This window comes from Protopterus annectens, chromosome 12.part0 (genome assembly GCF_019279795.1).
Source record: "Protopterus annectens isolate FY-2018-M chromosome 12.part0, PAN1.0, whole genome shotgun sequence".
NCBI classification, from domain to species: domain Eukaryota; kingdom Metazoa; phylum Chordata; order Ceratodontiformes; family Protopteridae; genus Protopterus; species Protopterus annectens.
The window spans coordinates 1,577,519,074-1,577,544,999 of NC_056746.1; the positions used below are offsets into that span (position 1 = coordinate 1,577,519,074).

General features: G+C 40.4%; 1 protein-coding gene across 1 annotated transcript in view; it reads right to left on the reverse strand.

Moving 5' to 3' along the window:
• Positions 1-7,263: 7,263 nt before the first annotated feature.
• The window catches only part of LOC122816310 (proton channel OTOP3-like), a 256,108-nt gene continuing 237,445 nt past the window's right edge, over positions 7,264-25,926 (reverse strand). The window contains exon 8 of the mRNA XM_044089042.1: positions 7,264-7,434. Coding sequence (XP_043944977.1) covers positions 7,264-7,434 — 171 coding nt within the window. The remainder of the gene's footprint in view (positions 7,435-25,926) is intronic.

Sequence of the window (25,926 nt, forward strand, 5' to 3'; positions counted from 1 at the left end):
AGAACATCTCCCTCAGTAATGGAATTTGTGTAAAAAACTGCTTTGTGTAGTGAGTCAATTATGACCACTGGCGTAATATCCTTTAATGGCTTGATGACAGCTGTCAAAGTAAATCGGACAGGAAATATAAGCTGTAAGACTGTCTTATTCCAATTTTATAAGAAATGTACACAGTACAAATACACATGGTAGTGAAATATATCAAATTCAGTTAGTCGTTAATGGTGTTAAGATCGGATTAGTCAGCAAACATTAACAATATTGCTAGAGTTGGCCCTCTGTAACTTTCATGTGATCTTGTGGTGCTGCTAACAAATTGTTCACCATCTCCTTTAGGGAGTGATAGCACCAGAATACAATGAATTAACTTTCAGATGAGACTGCAGTCCTCCTGAGCATTTTCTGCTCCTCCTTATGAACATCCATGTCAGCCCAAGTTAGGATAGGGGGCCAATTGCCACACTGGTTCTCCAAATCCTTTCTTGCATTCTTTTTATCAATATAAATTTTGAGCCCTACTGACAGAACACTTAAGGTAAATCATTCTAAACCAAATACCCTTTACTTTGCCCAGCTGCTGCACTGGTATAAAGGCGGATCTTTTGCAGTGAGTATTAGCTGTGTAATTTTGGCCAGTGTATCACTCTACAGCCTGCTCATACCAATTTCACAACCGGCTTCCAGAGCTTTCAGAGACAATTGCATCCTTTTGTTGAAAAGTACTGGGAAGCACAATTATCTGCTGGGGATCCAGGCAGTCTAAGCCCGCTCTGCCAATGTAAATATCTTCCTCTGGGATTGATGTCCATTTTGGCAGTAACTTCTTGACATAAGAGCAACAGTTCATTCCTTCTAGAGACTCAGGTACACCTGCAGCTCTGATGTTTTTGTGCAAAGCTCTGTCATCTTGATCAGTCAAAGAAGCTTCCACTTGGTTGAATCTTGCTTCAGAGGCTGCAGGTTTTGCTTTCAACAGCTTATCTGCAAATAGACCCTGGATCACCTCGGGCTGTTCATTAATTGCTTCAGTAATCTCATCTTGCAGTTTATCATTGCCCTTATGTGGTTTTACAAATGAGTATTTGTGCTACAAAGCTTTAAAAAAAAAAAAAAACACTTCTTGAGTTTAACTTCATTATCTGCAATGTCAGAACCCTGTCAGGCATCCTTATGGCAAGGAGTATCCTGGTGCATTCTGCTAGACTATTAGACTGTGTAGTTATGTTTTTTAATTGCTTTTTGTGTTTCTGTCCCCCCTCCAATGACATACAATTGCCCCTTGTACTTAAACAGGATAAAGGGCAAAAAAAAAAAAATGTTGATAGGGCAATAATATGCTCACAAAAAACTGTCTGAAGAGGAGAGTGGCTGGAGAATCATGCATTTAACTCAGCAACATCCCAGGAGTGCCTTCACCTTACACTTCTGATTTAGTTTTCCACATGCTTTTTTTTGCCTTGGAACCTGCCAGCTATTGAGCTCCACCTCTATCAGTCTGGAGCTATTTGTTATCTTTTATTGGGTATCAACAGCATGGAGGTAGGAGCCAACCAGAAGGACCATCATCCAGGCAGCCCTGGTGGTAGTCTGTGTCCTTGCCAGAACCCAGGCAATGACAGAAGTTTGAATGCAGCCAAAACCCTGGCCCTTGACAGCTGACATAAATGCCTGCATTACAGTGGAGCATCTTGTGTCCCCTGTCCATGTGGCTGCTTCCATCCACATGCTTATGACAATTATCACTGCCCTGGGATTGTCAAGCTCTTGTCCTGTGTCCTATTTTTCTTTTTTTTTGTATGCCTTGAAAAATGTCTGATTCTATGGTGGTGGTGGTGAATTGGCTGGTTGAAACCACTACTCCCTCATGCCATAATTGGTGAGCTGGTGTTGGCCACTCACTTCCCACTCCCCTGAAGTTCTTCCAGTATCGTAATGGCTTCTAACTCAGGTTATCTAGGTCATACTTAGGACTTTATCTCTTTTGTCACACATCTGGAGTCACTTACACTTCTCACTTTCACATCTGAATCTTGCCTTTGCAGTGTCCCACTGACTTAGTGTCTCCTCAGGCCCACTGGCACAGAGGCAGTATGTCTTCTAGTGATCATAGGAGCCTGGATTCATGAAAGTAGTCTGAATGGTTGATAGGCCAGTCTGTCAGTGACTGGGCACTGGAGGCAGCTGTTCACATTAGAACACAGCATGAATGTTCCAGCAGGTGCTTAATCTCTACTGGAGACTTGGCAACTTATCCAAAAATACAGCATGAAGCCATAATGCTGGTGCATAGAAGTGCCTATGCAACTGACCACATTCACTGAATTCTGGGAGATAATAAAGGAACAAATGCAAATTTACCCCAGTAGGACGAATAACAATAAGCACTGCAAGTAGGTTGCATGAATCAATACCTAGCAGCAAAATATACACAGACATGTTGGTTTTCCTGTAGAGGAGATCCCTAATGATGAACAGATAAAAAACAAAAACTGTTGCCTTACTCAATCCCTGATTATGGACAGCTTTTCCAGTACTTCCAGTTTGAGCACCGACTTGCTCAGTGCCCAGCCATTCTTGGCTACGCATGTCTTTATCTTCTTTGCCTGCACTCCATTTTGGTGAATTCCCACTTTGTTACTTACATTTACTTGTTCTGCCTATAATCTCAGTGTTTGACAAATATAACAATTGTTTTCCACTCTAATTGATATTCCAGTTTCCATGCCCACTCCCCTCTGAGTCCTGCTCTTCACTTCTTTACAATAGGAAGGGTCTGTTTTTCTCCACTGGTTAGTTTTTAAGGTAGTGGCAACATTGTATATGTATATGGTAGCTAACTTTTAATAAATTGAATAGATAATTCGAATATTATGGAAATCAAAATCACCAAGGATGTCAGTAGTTTTTTAGCGACGATAAATGATCAGATGTTTTCCTAACTAACAGATGTTTTAATTTTAATGAATTATGCATGGTGCCATGAAATATGAGTACATTAATCACATCATTGTACAAGAAGCAATACAATAATATTTTCCACAACCATTTTGATTATTTCAAAGTGGCAGCCAAATTTATCTCTAAGTTAAGACTCAATCTGTTAATTGACGGGGATATACACCCTAACCCTGGCCCTACCAACATTAATAAATCCTCTCTCTCTATCAGCAACTTAAGCTACACCCCTACAATTCCCCATCCACCCAACTCTCTCTTAACCTGTCATCTCAACATCTGAAGTATCAATAACAAACTGCATGAACTTCATGCACTCCTTGCTGATCTCGCCCCTGATATTGTGTGTCTCTCAGAGATCTGGTTAAAACCCTCCACTTCTGATAATGAAATACTTCCCCCTGGGTATAACATACACAGGCTGGACCGAGCATCCAGAAAAGGGGGTGGGGTAGCGGTACTATACAAATCGGATATGACTGTAACTACAGATGTTATTCAACTGCCTCAGACCAATAATTCTGAAATCCTAGCTACCAAACTGAAACTTAACAGTAAACATATCTACATAATCTGTGTGTACATTCCCCCAGGTAATAATATAGCCACACTAGAAGACATCCTTCATTGGACATCCATCCACTACCCCCAATAAACCATACTTCTCTGTGACCTTAATATAGACTGGAGAACTTGTTCCTCTGAATCTCCTACCACTCATATTAACTTGCATTCATTCAAGCAAGTTATTAACACTCCAACTAGAACTGGTAAGCCCAACCAGAAAGAAAGTACACTTGATTGGGTGCTCATTAACAATCACCCCAACCTGTATACATATGGTACCCTCTCTGATAGTCTAAGTGATCACCATCTCACATATATAATCAAGCAGAAAGTATGCAACCCCAACCAACCTCTACTAAGGCATGTCAGAAATAAAAAAAAATTTGATTTAACCAAATTCCAACTAAACTAAAATCCTGCAATTGGTCTATGCTAAAACGCCTCCCCTTAGAAGAAGCAGTATTGTACTTTAACAAAAAAATCCTTGAGATTCTTGACTCTCATGCACCCATCCGCTCTAAAAAAAAAACAAGCCAAAAACTGCACCGTGGCTCTCAAAAGAGACCAGGCTTAAAATTAAACTCAGAGACAAAGCTTGGGCTTTATGGCGAACTACTAAACTCCCTCAGGATCAAATTGAATACAGGCAATTTAGGAATGAAACTAAAAAACTTACACTACTTGACAAAAAACAATACTACAGTAATCTACAATCCTCTAACCAAAATAACCCTCAAAAGTTCTGAGCTGGACTAAACAATCTAATACACCCTGGCAAAACGACTACCCCTGTACCTGAGGCCCTCACCGATAAACCCTTAGAAGTAGTTGCAGACAGTTTTAATCGCTTCTTCACTGAGACTATCCACACCCTAGCTAGCAACTTGCCCCCTAGCCCCTACAGCCCAAACAGCTCCACCTCTAAAAATCTTCCACAATTTAGCTTCCAACCAATTGCTACATCATTTATCCACACCTTACTCAGAAAACTAAAACCTACCACACTCGCAGCTGACCAACTTCCAGCTGAATACCTACAAAAATCTGCTGATGCCATTGCCTATCCAATATCAGTACTTATAAATCGCACATTAATAGAAGCTAATATTCCTAATATCTGGAAAATATCTTATGTCATCCCTCTCCATAAAGGGGGAGGCTCTACTGAACTATCCAACTATAGGCCAATAGCCATACTCTCTCCCCTAGCCAAAATAATGGAAAAATGTATCCAAAAACAGTTCATGCACCACTTAAAAAAACATCTCCTGGCAGACACTCAACACAGCTTCAGACCTCACCACAGCACCACTATAGCCCTATTAGCCTTCTCTAACACCATTAACTTTCATCGTAATAACAACCATATCTCTTCAGCCCTATTCCTGGACCTGTCCAAAGCTTTTGATATGGTGGATCACCAACTATTAATCCACTCCCTAAAATCACTCTGTCTAGATCTAAAATCACTTCAGTGGTTTGATTCCTACCTAAGTGGTAGACAACAAGCCATACTCTGGCACTCTAAACTTTCCACCCTATTACCAAATAACCTGGGTGTTCCACAAGGGTCCATACTAGGTCCTCTGTTATTCTCCATCTTCATCTATGATCTTCACACTGCCATTCCTAAAGTTAACTGCATCCAGTACGCAGACGACTCAACACTGATTTGCTCAGCTACATCCCCTACAGAGTTGCAGCTAAGTACCCAAACAACCTTTAACACGATAGAAAACTGGCTATCCAACCACCGCCTGATTCTAAACCCCAAAAAGACTAAAATGCTTATATTCCTACCAACACAAAAGTCCCTCCCCATAAACTTCACAATCAAATCCAAAGATGGCACAATTATCTCTCCTAACCCATCTACTTAACTTCTAGGTGTCACTATTGACCACTTAAAGTTTGACCTACACGTTAACCAATTGATCAAAACCATCAGTAAAAAACTAGGATCACTGTACAGATTAAAGAACTTTCTAACTCCCATAGCCAAGGTAGCCATTGCCCGTTCTCATCTTCTCTCTACTCTCCTGTACGCATCCCCTCTTCTTCTAAATAACAATAAGTCCAATCTAAACAAACGTACTACCTGTTACAATCACACTGCCAGATTCGCCACTGGGCTCCCTTTTAGAACACATCACTGCATCAATCGAACTCAGCTCGGTTGGCTCGAACTTCCTAGTCTAGTGCTATACAACCAACTGATCATAGCCCACAAAGTCATATACACCCCTGAAAACACCCCTTCACTCAAACACCTAGTCACCCTGTATAACAATCCATGACCACTATGTTCTTCCAACAAAGTCCTCATCCAGACTTACAAAACTAATAACCTAGCCGGTGACTCTCTCCTGTCCAACTCCCTAGGTAGGATGTGGAACCTTTTACTCCCTGAGATTACCTCAATTTCTTCCCTGAATCACTTCAAAGCCAAGCTCAAACTACACCTGGGGTCAAAAAGGTCCTGCTACTGTACCAAGCCTGGCTAATCCTCACTCTACGCAATGTATTAGCCATAATTCTCTCCTAACTAATACATTTCACTCTCACTTACTAACGATGTTAGCTTGTGGTTCCTATGACAATATTATTAATGTCAACTTCTGACTCCATGTTCTAAAATGTTTTTCGTCACTTCTTCAAGCAACCCAATACTTTTGTACATTGTTTTTGTTGCTTTTGTTGGAGCTTTTCTCCCCGGGCCTCCGCTGAAAATGGACATATATCCAGTCAGACTATCCAGGTTAACAAATGTAAAATAAATAATAAATAAATAAATGTGAATGTAGCTGCCCTCCACAGGTTATTAAATTAAGTAGTTGAAACTCCTAGGCTACCTTTCTTAACATTTGTTTCAGGAATGCTCATATTGCTTGGGGAAAGAAAACAACAACAACAAAAAATTGCCAGTGGAGTTGCCATCTACCTGATATTTTCCAAAAAAGTGATCCATTAATCTGGAAATGATTACACATTCTGCAAACAGAATATGGGAGTTTGTAAACGCCTTACTTCTTGATGTCAGTTTTTGTAAAAACATTCATCAGTGCAGTATGACTGCGAACATGGGTGTTTAGGAGGAAAAAAGTCGGTCTGTGTCCTGCAGTGATGGGAAGGCATGAATATTTATATCATGAAATGAGTATGGCAAAGAGGTGGAGTAGACAGGATAAGGGCAGAAGAAAGGAGGAGCAGGCAGGTTTAGGTAGGGAAAAGGGTGGTGAAGATGTGAATTTTTTTCCTATTTTTTGCTTCTTCCAAAGGTGGCAACCCAAGTTAGAAGTAGTATTGCGCAGACAGTGCTGGTAATCATCTTAGCTAAGACAAAATTACTTGAAAGTGTCTTGGGAAAATTCATGTCCTCCAGTCTAGTTTTTCATGTCCAAGGGCATGCTGTTTGTAGGAGCTCAGGAAGACATACAAATCGGAACAATTACTACTGGATACTTGACACGACGTAGTCCATTTGTCTTCTAATTTTTACCACCATACTTTGAAAAGCTCTACTGCTTCTTTACTTTTATACAGAACACAGGAGGAAGGCTTGCCTTCATTGCTTACTGGACTTATTCCACATCAGATGTCATGTTTGAATTTTGGGAAGAAGAGATTATTACATATTCCAACAAAACAGATAATAGTTTCATTGCACAGGCACACTACTCATTTTCTTTGCAGACCCGTGTGAAGGATTGTACATTTGGGGCTTGCCTGGAATTCAGTCTCTTAAGCCTTAATGTAGACTTCTACCAGTCCTCCGAGGGAATGCATCCTGTAGAATACCCCCAAAGGCATGCCAAAATTCAAGATGGAAAACCAAGTGGAATAGCCATAAAATGTTTTTTCCAGAGAGTTTTCAAACTGTGGATGAGACCCAAATGCTGACATAATCCACAGCTGTAAAAAAACAACAAAGCAGAAAAAGAAGTTCAACAAAAGCAGAAGAACTGCAGAAATAAGTATTTTAAGCAGCATTTTAAGTAAATTGCAAAACAAATCGTCATAAGCAGCAGTAGTGCTTTGTCTCATGTTTAAAGAGGAAGTAAAACTTTATTTTAAATATGCAGATTTAACACTAAAGAAGACTTTAATATTCAGTTCTGAAGGGGTGCCCTGTCCATATCAGTTATAGGATTTAATGCCTGCTACAGGAGTAAAAAATGCTGGAGAGAGAGGGAGAAAGAGCTATATCATACTAATTACTTATGTAACACCTGTGCTACTTTAATTTTGCTTACTGAAAAAAGGTAGCAAAAATGCAGTGTTGGTGTCCATGTTCCCAACACAGGTGCTTCCCCTATGTAGAACAAAACTGTCTAAAAGCAGATAACCCTTAATATCTTTGAACACAAAATTATCTCACAGCTCTCTCCCCCTCTGTGCACTGACAACACTGAAGGTACCAGACTCCATGCCTTTATGATAACATTGCTGAACCAACAGTGAAACAGGTGTCTTTAAATTATGTTTTTGTGCCACCAGAAGTTCATTACCCTGGGATAATAAGTCTGGTTACAGAAGCATGATTTTCTCTAGATATAGTTTTGAAATAAGGTTTGAAAAATACTGACCATCTTTTTGCCAAACTAGTGAACTTTGCCCTTTATTTGAGAATAAAACTGCAAGAAAAACTCATCCAAGCTAAAGTTTTTCACTGCGTGATAACTTAAACCTCCTGTAATGGAGCCACATTGGGATATATTCAAATGACCCCTTAAGGACCTCAAGTGTTTCAGCTATGTGGCTTCTGAATGTCAATGACATTTTGACTTTTTATGGTTACATTCAGGCCAGTAAAGCCAAACCCCACTAGTTGTGGACATGCAAGTTTCAGCCTTTTTATTGACATCGTCAGCACAGTATAAGTGGATAGTTTGGCTATACTTCGAAAACACATCCAAACCAAAGGGTAAAAAGGTCAGACAGACAAACCATTCAGTAAAACTGCAAGAAAAACCCAGCCAAGCTAGAGTTTTCACTATAACCCATGGGCCTCTATTGCAGGATGTTTAAGGACTCACACAGTAAAAACTCTAGCTCGGCTCGGTTTTTCATGCAGTCTTTCTTTGAGAATGTTAAATATATGCTCCATACTGATCAAAACCAATTTGTCCAAATGTAGTTTTGATAAAAAAAGATGCATTCAGAGAAATTAATTTTTTTTTCATAAGCGCTAGCTATGCTACACTTCCATTTATTTGGCGACATGACCATTGCACCACACCCTTATTATTTAGTCACCTTTAGGGTTACCCCACCTGAGGGTAACAGGAAATCCCTCCTGATAGCCATCCTGCAAAGAATGCTGTGGTTCTATCAACTGCTTAAACTTACAAGTCACAAAGGCAGTGTTTTAACAATTAACCTTCTGCTACCCATCAACAGTTCTCTTAGGATGAGGGAGTAGTCATCAATATTGACTAATTATACTGGGCTGATAGCCATAGATACTACTGTAGCATCAAAACAGATTTATAATCCTGTTTTGAGTAGTATGATATATAATTTTAGGTGTACATGTACATATATACATATACATATATACATATATACATACATAGATCAAGTTTAAGCTAATTTGAGAGGTGGCCCACTGAATTTACTTTTAGAGGAACATGAGCTGGAATGGCAAATCCGTTTGAATGCATTTGTTGTACCAGGTTTAAATGATACTTGTAACATTGCCTGTCTTCTGAAACTAAGAAGTTTGAGACATTAATTGGTATTTTGCTTGAATATAATTCTATTCATTTTAGCTCTACAATATTCTAGGGAGATATATCTGGTTGATTATTCCATAATTTTGAAGAATAGTCTAACTTTGTTATTGTTTGAGTCTAACAGTTTAATGCCTTCTGTATAACTATTTATAACAGTTTTGATGACACTTTCAATCTGACAAACTTGCAGCTTTTGTATTTAGGTTTTATGAACACGTGTTTTTTAGCAAATGTTTCTTTAAGAATTTGACTTACTGGAGGTGTGGTCATCACATGACATGTCTCAGTTACTTATAAACTACTGTTTGAAACTGTGTATCTTTTCTGAAGTTGCTACATTACAAGCAATGAAAAGCGCTTCAATAAATTGTTTTATTTTATATTTTCGGATTCCTGATACTTCCTGTGGTTGGTCTTGATGCTGCTGACTTGGTTTTTGTGTTTCAGTAGTATATTAGTAGGATGCTTGCAATATTATATACAGAGGGGCTTACGAAGATGTTTCCAGAAGCAAAATGAATGTTGCATTACATAAAATTGACTTCACCTTGGAGGACTTATTTTTAAATGAGCAAATTACTGTGGGTGATTATGAAAGTCCTATATCCAAGAATACCTACCATTTTCGGGATACCAAAAATCTACAAGAATCTTTCTGATCCCCCATTGAGGCCTACTGTTGATGCAAAAGCCTCAAAAAACTTTTTTTTATAGCTAAACTCATTGATCAACAGACTAAGGGGGTATTTGATAACTATATTTGTTAAAAGATTCTTGTGATTTTTTGACTAATATTACAAATAGTTTGTATCATGATGATACCATTTTTGTAATGATCGATGTCTGAGATCTTTTCTCTGTAATTCACCATGACATTGGGATTGATTGATTCTTTCAATTTCTGTTCATACACACTAATTTTGGACACAACAAATGTCTCACACTTAGTAGTTTAACAGAATTAGTATTAGAAAACTATTTTCTTAGTTTTGAAGGGTGGCTTTTTAAGCAGAAGAACGGTGTGGCAATGAGTGTGGCATGCACCCCGGTTTTTGCAAACATTGTGATGGTTTTCTAAGAAACTAACTTGATTCTTAATTCTCAATTTAAGAATTCATGGTCCCTATATAAACACTTTCTTGATGGCATCATTATTTTTTGGAGGGACACTAAGGACCGACTGGGTCAGTTTTTTCATTTTATCAACAGATCTACCAAAGTTTTGAGATTTACTATGGAAGCAGATACAGATTGTGTCAATTTTCTTGATGTATCTATCAAGAACAGAGAGGCCCGTAGGTTTGAGTCACTGATTTACAGGAAACCAACTTATTCCAACTCTCTTCTACATTTTGATAGTTGGCATCCTCTTCACCAAAAGAAGGCAGTAGTTAAGGGCCATTCTGTAAGACTTGGCCCATATGGTTAGTGACTATATGTTTTGAGGATGAATGTAGAAAGTTGTGGGATATGTTATCCAAGAGGGGGTATCCCAGTGACTTTCACTCTGGTATTTTTCTAGACGTGGAGAGAAAGAGAACTGAAGGAACCTATGTACCATTACCTGGGACACAACAAAATCATTTAGCAGTGAAACCAGTTGTCCACCAAAAATACATTAATTTTAATAAAGCTTTTATTCTTCCATTTTGCTTAAATTTTAGTGGCATACGAGATATATTTAAGAACTGGACCATATTTTGTGTTGAACAAGAATTTATTGACAAAGTAGGAGAAAAAACAATCATAATATACCAGAAGAAAGATGATGATGGAAAGAACAGTACACGAAGTAATAGAAGAAAATAATGATTAAATGTGGTCACTGTTATCAATGCAAAAACATTTTAGAAGGACCAGGAGTAGCTATTGGTGGAATTGGCAATATAAAATTGAAACAGAAGTATTACTGTGATAGTAAGAGGATGGTCTATGTTGCAAAGTGCCAGCAATGTAAAGGATTTTACATTGGTAAAAGTGTTAAGACAGTTTGGGAACAGAATTTACCAACATGGGTACGACATAGTTAAGGATGAACACAATGCCCTATATAGGTATAGTAAGAACTTCCCTGCTCACTCCTTTAAGTTTATAGCCATTGACAGTGTCCATGAGGGACCAAGGGGTGAACCAACTGACCTTTATTTAGAGTATCAGGAATTAAAATGGCAGTTAAGATGCAATGCTGGGAACAAACCCGGTCTTAATGAAACCATTTCTATATCAAGTAATTCAAAATTAAAATCTATGTTTGCTATTTCATTGGCTTTTTAACAAATGTATAAGAACTGTTAAACTGTGTTGTCTCTTTATATATATATATATATATATATATATATATATAAAGTGTTTTTAGGGTTTATATAGAGTTGTAATGGTTAAAGGTTTTCTGAATATTTTAAAGACGAGGGACTTTTAAGAATGAATTTGGTTCAATTAAGGTTCAGTCATGTGGTTTTTAATGTTATATAAGCTGGCTTTTTGGTTTGGATGTTATTCTGATGAAGTCTAATTATTTGGCGGACAAAAGCGCTTAATGTAAAAATAAAAAAAAAGTGTTACATTTGCTTCAGGTGCCTTCCTTTTTATTTTCATTCATTAATTAATTTAGTCCCACGAGGCTTGCGACTTATTTTCATTGGAGACGTGGTGGAATTTCTACAGAAATTTGGCAGGGCACATGAAAAATTCCCCTACTCTTCCTTCCATTTTCATGAGGAAGAGAGAGGTCGAACATGGTCATTGAGGTAAGTGTTGTAACTGCAAATAATGTCATACTGCATGTTACCTTGTGCAATCGCAGAAGATCTGGTGATTCCTGAATGAAATATAACCTGCTCTGTGATAATGGACTCAGAGTAAGTGGAAGCCCTGGCTGTGTTAGAAGATGTAAGCATTGCTGTAGGGTCTGGGGCTTGACTTCCCATAGTTGTAAATTTGGTATGACACACAAAATCAAGGAAAATGCACAGTACATCATACATGGTGGACCCAATGTTTCTAGATCCCTGAAAAACACCTGGTGAAGGATGCTACAGCAAAAGAGACCTCAAGAAAAATGAAAGCAATATCCAGCCATAACTGTATAAAGCTGCTTTATACGGGGGTCTGTGCAAATGGGTAATACAGGGCATTCTATAATAAAAATGCATTTGATGATTTATTTCATTAGAAAAGCTGTATATAACATTAATTCTTTGAAGCCATTTTGGATATCTCTCATGCTAAATTTTCAGGGTTCTTGATTTCCAGCTGAGTAACGATTTTATAACCATTCTGCTTAAAAAAAACTTAAAGCGCATTCCTCACCATGCAGTTAGAGAAAGTACAGTTGTGTACAATTACCATAAATGTAGATGTTTAAGTGTATTCACTGTTGTAGTCATCACATTTGGATTATCCCTGCCAGGGTAGCCCTCGGCCAGCCCGAATACCAGAGACTTAGTATTTCTGCGTCAGTTGCTGTCGCAACAGGACTGATATCAGGTTGTCAGTAGTATAATGTAAGGCAGCTGACGCCATTACATCAGGTTTTCTTGCCCTGTCAGGAGCCCCACAGTGGGAGCCAGATTATGGTGGAAGAACCCCACCAGTAGAAAGTAAATATGTCCCTTGTAAGGAAAGAATAAAGGGGGATGGAGGGAGGGAAACCAGGACTGCAACAGTGAATACACTCGAACATCTACATTTATGGTAAGTGTACACAACTGTACTATGTTCTGCATGTTTCACTGTTGCAGTCATCACATTTGAGTTGATTCCCAAAGCTGAGAAAAAAGGTTGGAGGCAGTCAAGGAGACGAGGGAGTGGCTAGGATATCCTGCAAGACTGCAGTGGCAAAGCCAGCCCTGGATTTAGAGAAGATAGGCAGGTGGTAATGCTTGGTAAAAGTGTGAACAGATGTCCAGGTGGCAGCCTCCAGGATGTCCCTGGTGGGGACTCCTCTGAGGAAAGCTGCAGAGGTGGAGGCTGCTCTGGTGGAGTAAGTCCTGACCCCCTTAGGGGGAGGTTTTCCATGTTGCTTGTAACAGAAATGGATGCCATGTGTTATCCATTTGGAAATTGTTTGTTTGGAAATGGCTTTGCCTTCTGCCCCTGCAGCAAAGCTAACCAGTAATTGATCAGACTTTCTGAATGGTTTAGTCCTGTCTAGATAGAATCTGAGCTGTCTGTGCATATCTAGAGAATGTATGATCCTTTCCCCCTTGTTTTGTGGGTTAAGAAAAAAGGTGGGCAAATGAATGGATTGGTTGAGAGCCACACTGGACACCACTTTGGGCATGAAGGATGGGTTAGTCCTGAGGGAAACTATCAGCATGGAAGATGAAGGGCTCCACAGCCATGAGTGCTTGTAGCTCAGAGACTCTTCTGGCTGAAGTGATGGCCAGATGAAAAGCTGTCTTCCAGGAAAGAAATTTTAGCTCTGCTGAAAATGCTTGTTCAAAGGGTGTGAGGGTGAGCTTTTCCAATACAAAGTTAAGGTCCCAAGCTGGGGTGTGTGCTCTTCTGGGTGGCCTCAAGTTGCTAGCCCCTCTTAGGAATTGTTTGACCAGAGGGTGTGAGAAAAGGGGCTGCTCAGTGTGGAAATGAGCAGAGATAGCAGAGGCATGCATTTTAATAGAGGTAAAGGAGAGACCACTGTGTAGCAGGGCAGCTAGGTAATCCAGGATGAGAGGTAGGGAGGGCTGTGCCATATTGGCTCACTTGGCCTGAATCCAGGTGCAGAACCTTTTCCATTTGTCAGCACAAGACTTTCTACTGTTAGGGCGTCTGGCCTCACGTATAACATCTAGAACCTGTTTACTGAGGTTGGCAGATTGATCAGTGGTTAGGGAATAAGCCAAGCTGCCAAATTGAGGGTCTGTAATTGGGGATGCATGAATTCTCCTTCCCTCTGAGTCAGGAGGGTTAAGTTCTGAGTGAGATGCCATGGTGGCAGTGGGGGCAGGCTGTGCAGCAGTGGGTACCAGTGCTGGTGAGGCCAGTCTGGAGCAATAAGAATTGCCCTTGGTTTTTCTTCCCTTATTTTGAGCAGTATCCTGGTAATGAGAGGTAGTGGAGGAAAGGCATAGACCGACAGACTGACCCAGGGGAAGGACAGGGCATCCACTTTACAAGCCATGCAGTGATGCTTGCTGATGCAGAACTTGCTGAGCTGATGGTTGGTGTGGGAGGCAAAGAGGTCGACCTTTGGGGTGCCCCATTTCTGAGTTATTAGGGTGAAGGTTCTTTTGTCTAGCTGCTACTTGTGTGGGTCCAGAAGATTTCTGTTTTGATCTGTCAGAGAGTTTAGAGAACCTGGCAGGAATTGTGCTAACAGGTGTAGTTGCATGGCAGAAGCTGTGTGCCAAAGGGTCATGGCCAGCCTACATAGAGGGTAGGAGTGAGTCCCTCCCTGCTTGTTGATATACCACATTACAGTGGTGTTGTCTGTTTTGATCAGGAGATCACCTGGGGAGAGTGTGGGCCTGAAAGCTGTCAATGCGTGCTGGACAGCCAACATCTCTTTCTGGTTGATGTGCAGATGGATTTGCTATGGACTCCATTGGCCCTGTATGCACCTGCCGTCCAGTTGAGCACACCAGGCATAGTCTGATGCATCTGTGGTAAGGGTCTGGGTGGCAGGGGGTTGTAAGGAAGGTAGTCCCTTGTTGTGGGAGCATGCTGCTGCCCACCAAAGAAAATCTTTCCTTAGGCAAGGTATCATTGGTATAAGAGTTTCCGGGTCTTAAGTGTTGACACCAAAGGCTTTTTAGGTACCACTGAAGTTTCCTCATACGCAGTCTGGCATATGGAATGAGTAGAATGCAAGATGCCATGTACCCCAGAGCTTGCAGGATTTTTCTTGCAGATAACTGGGGTCTGGTGTTTAGTTGAGAGAAGCAGGCTGTTAGGTAAGTTTGCTTTTCTGGTGTAAGGAATGCCATCTGGGATGCTGTGTCCACGCTTGCTCCCAGGAATATAATCCTTTTGGTGGGTACTAGTTTGGATTTCTTTTCATTGATGGTGTACCCTAGGGAGGTCAGTAGGGACTTTACAAAGGCCAGGTGCTTGAGCAGCTTTTCCTGACTGACTGCCTGAATTAGGCAGTCATCTAAGTATGGGTAAATTTGGATATTCCTTTGTATGCAAAAGGCAATAGTGGGAGACAGTCATTTTGTGAAAACTCTGGGAGCAGTAGATAAGCCAAAGGGAAGCACAGATAACTGAAAATACAGGGATCCTGCCCTGAAACGTAGATATTTCCTGCATGATTCCCTGATAGGGATGTGGAGGTAGGCCTCTTTTAGGTCTAGGGTGGCTAGCCAAGCATCCTTGGAGAGCATGGGTAGCAGTTGCTGGAGGGTGAGCATTTTGAATTTTGGTATCACTAGGAAGGTGTTTAGAATGGATAGATCGAGGATGAGGCACCAGTTGCCCTCTTTTCTGGGTACCAGAAATAGTCTGGAGTAGAAACCTTGGCCTGTCTGTTCTGCGAGAACATGCTCTATTGCCCTCATAGAGAGCAGGGAAAGAACTTGCTTTTTTGCCTCTGCCCACTGGTTTGGAGGTAGATCTGGGAACCCTTTTGGGGTTGGAAGAGTGTGGAAAGAAAATTTGTATCCCTGGGACACTATGTTGAGGACCCAGCGGTCGTTGGTAACGGTGGCCCAGGTGCTTGCGTGAAAGGAGAGTTTTCCCCCCAGAGGTAAGTGTAGGTGGGCAGAGGAAGGGGGTGGGGGAGTAGAGTCATTGTGAGTTCTTACCATGAGGGGCTGGCTTAGAATTCCCTGGTTTTGAGGTGGAGAAATTCCACCGTTTTAATCTCTGTATTCCCTGTGGCTGTTGTCTGGGGGGGGGGGTCTGCTTCCCCGGAGTTTGGGCTGAACTGACCTGGTGGGAGCAGGAAAGGACCAATGCTTAGAGGGGCAATGCCTGCTGAACCTTGGTGGCTGGACCTGTAGGAAATCCTTAACTGTCTGCATAGATTTAGCTTTTTCTTCCATCTTTTTTAAGACCACCTCTGCCTTAGTGCCAAATAAGTTGTCTTTGTGCAAGGATGCATCCAATAATTTAGATTTGACATGGTCTGGCAAGGGCTGTTCCTTAAGTCATGCATGTCTAAGGACAGAACCAGTGACTGCTGCCCTGCAAGAAGCTTCTAGGGCATCAAAACCACAGTGTAAGGTATGCTTAGTCACTTGACTTGCAGAATGCATCAACTCTTGTAACTCTTTAGGTTCTGCACAAGCAGGAAAGAAGACACATTTTGTTTGAGGAGTTCCATGGTATGTTGCTGAAATTTTAGCATATGGAACTGGCAATTTAGTGCTGTGATAGCAAGAGTAGCAGAGGTGTATATTTTTTTACCCCAGCTGTCTAGTGCTTTGGAATCCCTATCAAAGGGCGTGGGATTCTTTTCAGAGGTTGCTTTAATTCCTTTGGGCCCTTGAGAAATTACCTCAAGGTCAGCAGTAGGGTTTTTGAAAATAAATTTGTGAGTCAGGGACTCTAATACCTGTCAGGTTTTCTGGGTGCAGGAGGGTGGGTGTCAGGAGTCAGACTGGATTCCAGAAAAACATCATACACAACATCCAGGACTGGGGGAATGGCCAGGAGTCTGTGCTGTGCAAGATCCAAGAATTCTCTGAGTCTCTTTTTAGATTGAGGGTAGACCTGACATTCCCATTGAAAATGCTCCCTTAAGGTATGAAGGGTTTCCCCAAAAGAATAATCCTCGAGTGGAGAGGCTGAAGGAATGGATTCCTCTGCATCAGAATCCTCATAAGCAGAGAGGGGTTGCATATCTTCATATTCAGATGCATCAGAGTCATCAGACTACTGTTCAGACAAAACTACTGGGGACAGATCTCTTTTCCTTTTGGAAGGGGTAGCTTGGCTTCCCCTGATCAGCATGATAAGGTCTTCCACCATTTTAAGCATTTGAGACTGAAGCAAGGAAGCAGGTGCTTGAGATTGGGTTGGTTTCTTGGGTGTGGTTCGTACCCTGGGCCTTAGACTCTTGGTAGTTTTTGAAAGAATGGTAGATGCAAAAGAAGTAGTCGGTTTGAGACGAGAATCGGTAGTGCAAAATATTTCCTTGCCGGTGCCTGCTCAGTGGCTCTGGACCCATCCAAGGGTGAGACAACTGCAGGATCCTTAGTCAAAGAAGAGTTTTGTGGCATACCAGACTCGGTAGCAGCCTGCGAATCCGCAGAAGCGGGCATGAGGAGCTGCAAAAGCACCTCACTGATGATCGGAGAACTGATGCCAAGCTTAATGGAAGCATCTTCGGTAGGGTTGGACCTGTGCGGTCTGCCTCTGTCTTTATCCCTGTTTTTTTATGAAGATCTGCTGTTGGATGGCTTACTGAAGCCATATCAGAATTCAAGGACTGTAAGCGAAAATATCTAGCTACAATAAGGGTCCGGTGACGTATAGTTCTGGTGTTAAAGCACAAAAGCAACAGCGAGGGACGTCGTGGTTTGGGCCTAAGCAAGTGACACAGTAAGAATGAAAGTCTTGGTGTGGTATTTTCTTTCCACAGGTCAGACAATTAACTTTTTCTGACATCGGTTGCAGGGGTGTCCAACCTTTTGGCATGTTGGGGCCACATTGAGTGAACAGAAATGGTCTTGGGGCCGCATATAAAATATATCATATAGTTAACTCTTTCGTTGCTCTGTAAGACCACAGTCGACCTCCTGGCTGTTCTGTATGTGCATTTGAACAATGAACAAAATGTAATAAATGCTTAATATTTGCCTTAAAATTCTAATCCTCATTCTAATTCTCTAATCTAACAGTTAACTCTAACATCTTAGTTAATATACATACATATATATATATATATATATATATATTTACAAATAAACAGATATTCACTACAGCTCTAGCATTTCTCACTGGGAAAACCATTCCAGCAGTCCAACTACGTAAAATGTCAACATCAGCAGTACTACAATACGATAATCCACAAAAATAACCCAACAAATTTGCAATAAAGTAAATAATTCACATTACTGACTTAATAAAACAATTCTGAATAAGCTACAAGAGGGTCCCACCTAAACAAATAACTGGTGCAGAAATATGGCCTCAAGCTAAATGTCAAAAAATGCATCATCATCCCCTTTGAGGAGAGTGATGTCCCCACAAATTATCACATTAATAACAATGTTGTAAGCACTCAGTAAGTCGTATGGTACTTGGGCACCCAGGTTGATAGAAACCTGGCTTTTGACCACCACATTGTCTCCATTGTAAGGAAAGCTTTTTACATGGCCCACTTCATTAGTAAGGGTACGTCATCCGGGGACAAGGAGGTCATAACATCCCTGTATTCTTCTTTTACAAGAACCATTATTGAGTGCAATGCCCCTTTTGGCATGTGCCTCAGCAAAACACCCTGCCAAAAGACTACAACCATTTCTGACAAAAAAAGGTCAAAGGACTAAGTTCACTTAGTTATCCAAACAGACTAAAAAGCTTCTTGCTTTCCTCTGTCTCTCACTGGTCCCTATAAATGTAATCATTGGCTTGCTTTCCAGGCTAAGAAAGATCCTGCCTTAAGAGACTTCCTCTACCTCAGAAATACTGGTTATACTTAAAACGCTCACTACAAAGACCACAGCCTTCACTGCAACATAAACAAGCCACTTTTTATGGACAGGTTCTTGTCACAAAAACCTTCAACTTCTGTAAAAAGCTCCTCTCATTATCAAACAATGTAGTTCAGCAACATGATGGCTGGATGGATAGCCATGAATGTAGTCCTTGGGTAAGTAGCATAACCTTCATCAAACTAGATGGAAAATCCACATACTAACCTTTCCCAGCTGGATGGCTAAGATCTAATATTGGTTACTCAAGTCTAGTTGCCCAAGAAGAGGGGCATGTTTAACTAAGAATTCCATTTGCAAAATTATATTCAGTATACATATTAAATCTCTCTCTCTATTACACACACACACACACACACACACACACAAAAAAGCCCCTACTTGTAAAATAGGCAACCTCAGTAATCACATGACACCCACTCACTGAATGAAATTGTCTGGAAGTCAAAATATCTGAAAACAAATTATAATAGAGATGGATTCATCCATGTAATTTCCCATCACCAAAAGGACCATCAATAAATCAGCAAACAACTGCTCGGCGAAAAGTAAAACAAGAAAACCATAAACTATAATGCTACATACTGGTGTAAACATATAACTTGTGTCAATCCCCAGGTTAATCCATACCAAAAGATTGTTTCAGAGCTTCAGCTATGTACAAACAGCTTTCTCCTAAAAACTTTACTCATTGATATTTGCCTTGCTGTAATTATAACTGTAAAAAAATGTTTTAAGTTTATTCTGTACCTCAATGATTCTCACTGTTGCGAGATGTAATCTCTGCCATATTGTATGAGTACTACATCCATAATTTGCTGTCTCTCTCATGTATTGTATTATATTGTTTTGTGTTATTTTTGGAGCTTTTCTCCCCGGGCCTCAGCTGAAAATGGACCTGTGTCCAGTCGGGACTTTCCCGGTAAACAAATGTAAAATAAAATAAATAAAAATAAACTTCCCTCCAATCTAAAGCCATTTGACATTCAGACATTTTAATTTGTGCAGAAGTTACTCACAGATTGACAGTTTACTGAGCTGTAATGCTGACCTTCGCTTTTGAAAAAAACAAACTCCCAGACTTTGTCAATAGCTCAAAGTGTAGAGAGGATTATTTATTTATTTATGATATATTTATTTATTTTTGAAAAACATCTTTAAATCTGTTAAACTGATTACACACCCAGAAACACAGAAAAGTTATTGTGATTATGTAAACCACAGACTGCTCCAAGAAATCAAAGTCACTCTATGCTTATGTCCGAACAGATGAATCATACCTGTCAATTCCAAAAGAAGTAAAGTAGCTTAATAAGAAGGTTATTTGCAAGGTTACATGGCAGTTTATATTGGAAATAAACAGAGATATTAAAAAGGCTCTGTTTTTCATAATTATGCCGAAAAGTCTTCCAAGGTAAATACAACTTCTGATTTAGTATGGAACCATACCTCTCAACCTTAGAGCAAGAAATCTGGACAAAGCGAAAAATAAAAGTGGGACACAGGCCCAAAAATAGTTATGCATCACAGACACCATTGAAACAACTGTAGCTGCAAACATTATACATCACTTATAATCTTTCTATCCCATCATTGTCAGTTAAGCATTATATGGCTCATTCAGTCCTGCCTTCTTTTGCATCAAAGAAAACCATGCTTTGAAATGACAAATGCATTAAAATAATAAATAAAACACATTGCATCAACATCCTGCAACTTCCTACCTGCAAGCAACCACAGAGCTTTCACTGAAACTAGGGCTACTTGTTTCCCCAGAATGACAGCTCTCCCTAATTAAGTCTAATGGTATACAATCTACCAGTATCTGGACTACCTGAAATAAATTAAATTATGGCCTGTAAATTGAAAGTATACTTTGTTTAATTAAACTATATTTCTAAGCCCACTTACTATATTTTTTCAGTAACATCCCAATATCCATTTCCAGGTCACTTTACAAGACATTGGCAGTGGTAAACTTGGCATCCTTCAGAACCCCACAGGCCCACGCTAATACATTGTCCATTAAATGTAAATATCCATCCACTGTAAATGGCAAGAAGCTATGTCTTAAAAAATCTACTTCTGGTATGCGTACCCAAGTATTAGGTTTTGAAACAAAGAAACATATTCTCCACAGTCCGTAAGTCTCTGTCTTTAATAATCTACTGTTGCAGCACTCCCAACACATAAGCACTCACATACACACTAAAATCCCCAACATTTAAAAAATGACATTGTGCCCACTTGATTTTTCAGTATTGATGATCCGCCAAAGCTATGCTTACTGTTGTCCAATCTACCACTGCTTAGAACCCACCAATGAAAAAACAGTACTAGGTGCTTTTTTGTTTGTCTGAAAACAAAAATACAAAACTTTATATGCTACAATCCCACATAGTCAGTCCACTACTGACCCATTAACCCTAGGCTGCTGTCTCATTCTTACTCCCTGGAACTGCATTACCTTGGATGACTACTTTTATTTCCTAAGCAAAAGACACAAATTGGAAGATGAGGCAAAAATCCAGACATTCTTTGAAAATCCATACAGTTAAGAGGTATGAGTTCATGTTCAATACAACACTCTCCCTGTCAGGAAAAGCCGCAATTTAATGAAAGTATACTCTTAATGTATGATATATTTGTGAGCTAACTTGTTTGTGTTCAGTAGGTAGACTAATCATTGTTACCCTCTTTGTGCATGCGTCTCTCTCAGTCATGCACACATACACACGCACTCTTATTCTACTTTCACGCACACAATTCTGCTTTCATGCATGCACTCACTCACTCCATACTTACCTATTAACACATGTAATTGCTGTCCCTTTCAAAGGCAACAGCGGCAAATCCATACATGAGTCCCTCTTCAGCGAGAACACACACACACACACACACACACACACACACACACACACACACACACACACACACACACACATTGTTCGGTGCAAAATAATGGCGTAAACACACTGACCCTTTTTTGGCTCAAAACCAAAACTAGAAGGGTGCTTTGGCGCATACGCACACCGACATTAGCATTACAGGTCACGGGAGCGAAAAACACAAAACAAAAAAAGTGTTTTGGGGCATGCGTGCATCGATGTTGCAGTTAGAGGTTGAGGGCCGCGTGGAAGAGCTCTGAGGGCCGCATGCGGCCCGCGGGCCGCAGGTTGGACAGGTCTAGGTTAGAGCAAGAAAAAAGGATCCCCAACGGGGTACTTAGCTTTTAGAAGACTTCAGCTTCAGTTCAGAAGACAAAACTCAGGTAGCAGATGACCGGTACTCATGCGAACTGCTTCTGCTTCGGGCTCCTCGGCAAGAAAGACTGATGTAGTGGCTTTGGCTGCCTTACTTTATACTACTGACGACCTGATGTCAGTCCTGAGGAGACAGCAACCAATGCAGAAATGCTAAGCCTCTGGTACTTGGGCCGGCCGAGGGCTACCCTGGCAGGGATAACCCAAATGTGATGGCTGCAACAATGAAACACAAAGAACATTCTGAAACTCTTAAGGAAGTACTGTTGTGGTGAAATGGACAGAGCAATATGTTGGTGGGACTGGATAAGGTCCTAGATCATACTTGATTTTTGTGCCATGGCATGGAAAGCACAGTGGTGGCATCCCTTAGTTGCCAACACTCTGAAACATTTGCCAAACCTTTTTGTGCCATTTGAGGAGAGTGGGGTCATATTTTATGCTGGTCAGACCCAAAGGTGTTACAGATGCATTAAGAGTGGACAAATTAGTTTCCAGTGTAGTCTGATTAATTGTAGCCATGGAAGGAGGTCAGATCATGGGGAGTTGTATAGGCCATTTGGGCAGTTACCCATGAACATATCATCAGTACTGTCTCTACAGGGTGAGGCCCCACCTGAGATTTTCCCCCACATATTATCTAAAATCACAATTGTAGACCAAGTTCACCTTCAGGCAGAAGCAAAAGCAAAACATAAAAGGTTTTTCAAGACATGCATGCAGCAGGCTGTAGAGATTATTGTCTCATCCTGATACTTCTGGAAAAGAGTGGACATCCACATTTGATGCCACAGTGATCCAAAAGATAAGTAGAATAATGGACAGGTCCCAGTGACTTGGAGGACTGTAGGTTCAAATTAATATAAATAGTAACAATGGTAAACATTTGCAGTGTCAGAAACCGGTTGAGTGAGTCCTGAAATAAAAAGACTGGCTAAAGGAACAGCCTTACATATACAAGGTCTGAGTTTCCATTTATCAGAATATTCCCTTTTCTCCAAGGTATGGTGATCTTGGAGTTGATATACAAGTGTTCGGGGGCTTGTCACCCTGCAAAAAGAAGTTTTAAAGAGAACAGCAAATTTCAAGACTCACTCTTCTCCTGTGGTTTTGGTCTTTTTTTTTCCGTCTTGTCAGCACTCAGCATTTCCAGTGCTAACATTTCAATAGGGAGCCAGTAACAACTCATGGAGATATGAGCAGGCGATTGTGTGGCAGTCAGACTAATGTCATTGCAAGTATTACGTATTCAGGATCATTGTTTTTGTTCTTTGCAAGGTATAGAATGTTTTTGTACTACTATGTTCACTTTATGTATGGCCACCCAGGAAATAATCTTGTTTTGGGTAGGTGTATTGTTTCCCAGGGGTAGAGAAATCCTACTTTATAGAGATTTATGAGCTGGTACAGCCCTCTGGGTAAGGTATAGGATTGATCCAGGATAATGTGGGGTCTATTTCTATCTTAGAACAGGTTGCTGCGGTTGAGAAACTTCAATTCATTTACATTGTTTTTTTATACTTGTTATTATGGGAGATTTCAGTTATGATTTGCTGCATGGAAGCATGGAAGGATTGCCTGTAGCACAGCTAATGTGTGTATTAATGCTCCAGTTTTATAGTTAGCTTTATCTAGTAGCAGATTTTCATAGTAAAGATACCTGACAGGGTGTAGTCTATGACAGGAAGGATTTATGTGCTTATTAGATTATAATGTTCAAATATGGATGCTTCATTTTCACAAGTTTCAGTTAAACTATTCTTCCTTTCAGGACACTGACCGGTTAGAGGTATTCTGGGTTGCAGAAAACTCCTGTGGAGGCCAGATTATTAGAAATTAAACGTAGAGCTCTCTGACTTGGCTTCTCTTGTTCTATCTTCTCACATTCTCAAATGGTTATGAATGTTGAGTAGTGGCTGAAAAGATGAGATAACAAATACAAATGGCAGAAATAAGGATCTTTCACATGGTATCTGAGTTTGTTCTCTGACAGAGTCTGAAGTTTGGCAGTCTGTGAAGATACAGGAGTGCAGCCACTGTTTCTCCATATTGAAGAGAAATAGATGAGATTGCTTGTTATTTAGAATGTTGAAGATTTTTCTGGAGGAGACCTGTTTCACTCCCTTGGGGAATGCTGAGTTGATTTGTATACATACAAGATTTGGTTCAACAGTTTTACTGCATAGTTTCAGCCACGGACTTAGAGTAATTGTTTGTTGTTAGCTTTTCACTAAGCTCAGCAGCAGAGACAGAGATACTCATGAAATACATAGGTTACAGTAAGATATTGAGAATATCATTAAAGACAGGTCTGCCAGAATGTTTTGGCAAAATGGCAGCGTGACCTTCTTTAACTTGGGAGCATAGGATAGGCATTTTCAGTGTGAGACTCCAAATGAGAACAGCTATTCTAGCTTTGTAGGATTTGTAGAAATTATGTGGGGAATGAATATGGGGTGCAGAGCTATACTTTACCTTCTTGTTTTTTTGTCTGACTATAGTGAGTTAGCCTTAGTGGTTAGGTAAGACCTGAAGCAATCCTTAACATCCTAAACGACTATACTGTAGTGAAAAAGATACTAAACTTGTCATCATGTGACAGATGAGTTGATGCATGAAGTGTGCAGATGAGCATTTGTAGTCATCAGTGTAGGCCTAATAATTCATAATTATTAATAACAATTTTTTTAAGTGGAACTAGGGACTTAGGGAGGGTTCTAGCCTTCTCTTTTTTCATTAAAAGGTAGAAATGAAGACATCATAAAACTTTGATAACTTGGTATTTTTGTTTATATATAACATATGAACTGCTAGGAAAGTTGGTTGTACAATGCTGTAACACAGTTTTGTAAGGATTTTGAGACTTGAACAAATGGTGTGGTTATCAGGGAGAAGTTGCACAATTTTGGTCATTATGCAGAATGGATTTTCCTTTGTTTCTTCTCATCTAGGCCTTAATAGCAAATAGAGGACATCACTAGATTTCTAACATGTCCAACATGCCTTTGACATGGTCATCATCTTTGTTACAGTAATGTATGAGGATTTTCAGCAGGAGAGACAGATAGATCCCTCAGTGGGGGTTACTTTTTCCACACCCGCCTGAATGGCTGGATTTCTAATTATATACCAACATGCCAAGTACTGAAGCAAGGCTGCCCTCTTTTTTATGTCACATATTTTCTATTATTGGGACATTTTACCCAGCTGTGATTTGCTGCCTTGGCATATCAGGCCTCAGACAGGAAATACTCTTCCAAGAATGTTTAATAGATTAGAGGGAATGTGACAGCCGCAGTGGTGAAGCGGTTAGCGTTGTCACCTCACAGCAAGAGGTTCTCCCGTTCGATTCTCAGCTGGAGCGCCTTCTGTGTGGAGTCTGCATGTCCTCCCCGTGGTCGAGTGATGTTTAAAGACATGCAGGTGGGTGCATGCGTGAATGGGTGAGACTTCTTTGAAGGTTGGGCGTCGGGCTGGCAACTCAGCACCGTAAAAAAAATCCATTGCCAATCATTAGCGGACCGGAGTTCCGCTGTGGTGACCCCAACTGGGAAAAGCCGAAAGACATTAGTTTTTTTAGTTTTAGATTAGATTATGTGTGTTTAGTCTGCCATGTGTGAGCCTTTGGGGTGCCTGTCCTGGATGCTAAAGTCCTGCTGTATGTTGTGTTGGTGCCCACAAGAATAATAAAAGTCACAAATGGCAGCCACTGCCGATGAACTCCTCTTTTTCCAACCAAAAGAACTTCAGTAAAAATGAGAAAGAAGGAGAAACACAGCAGGAACAATAAAAAAAATATTTAAT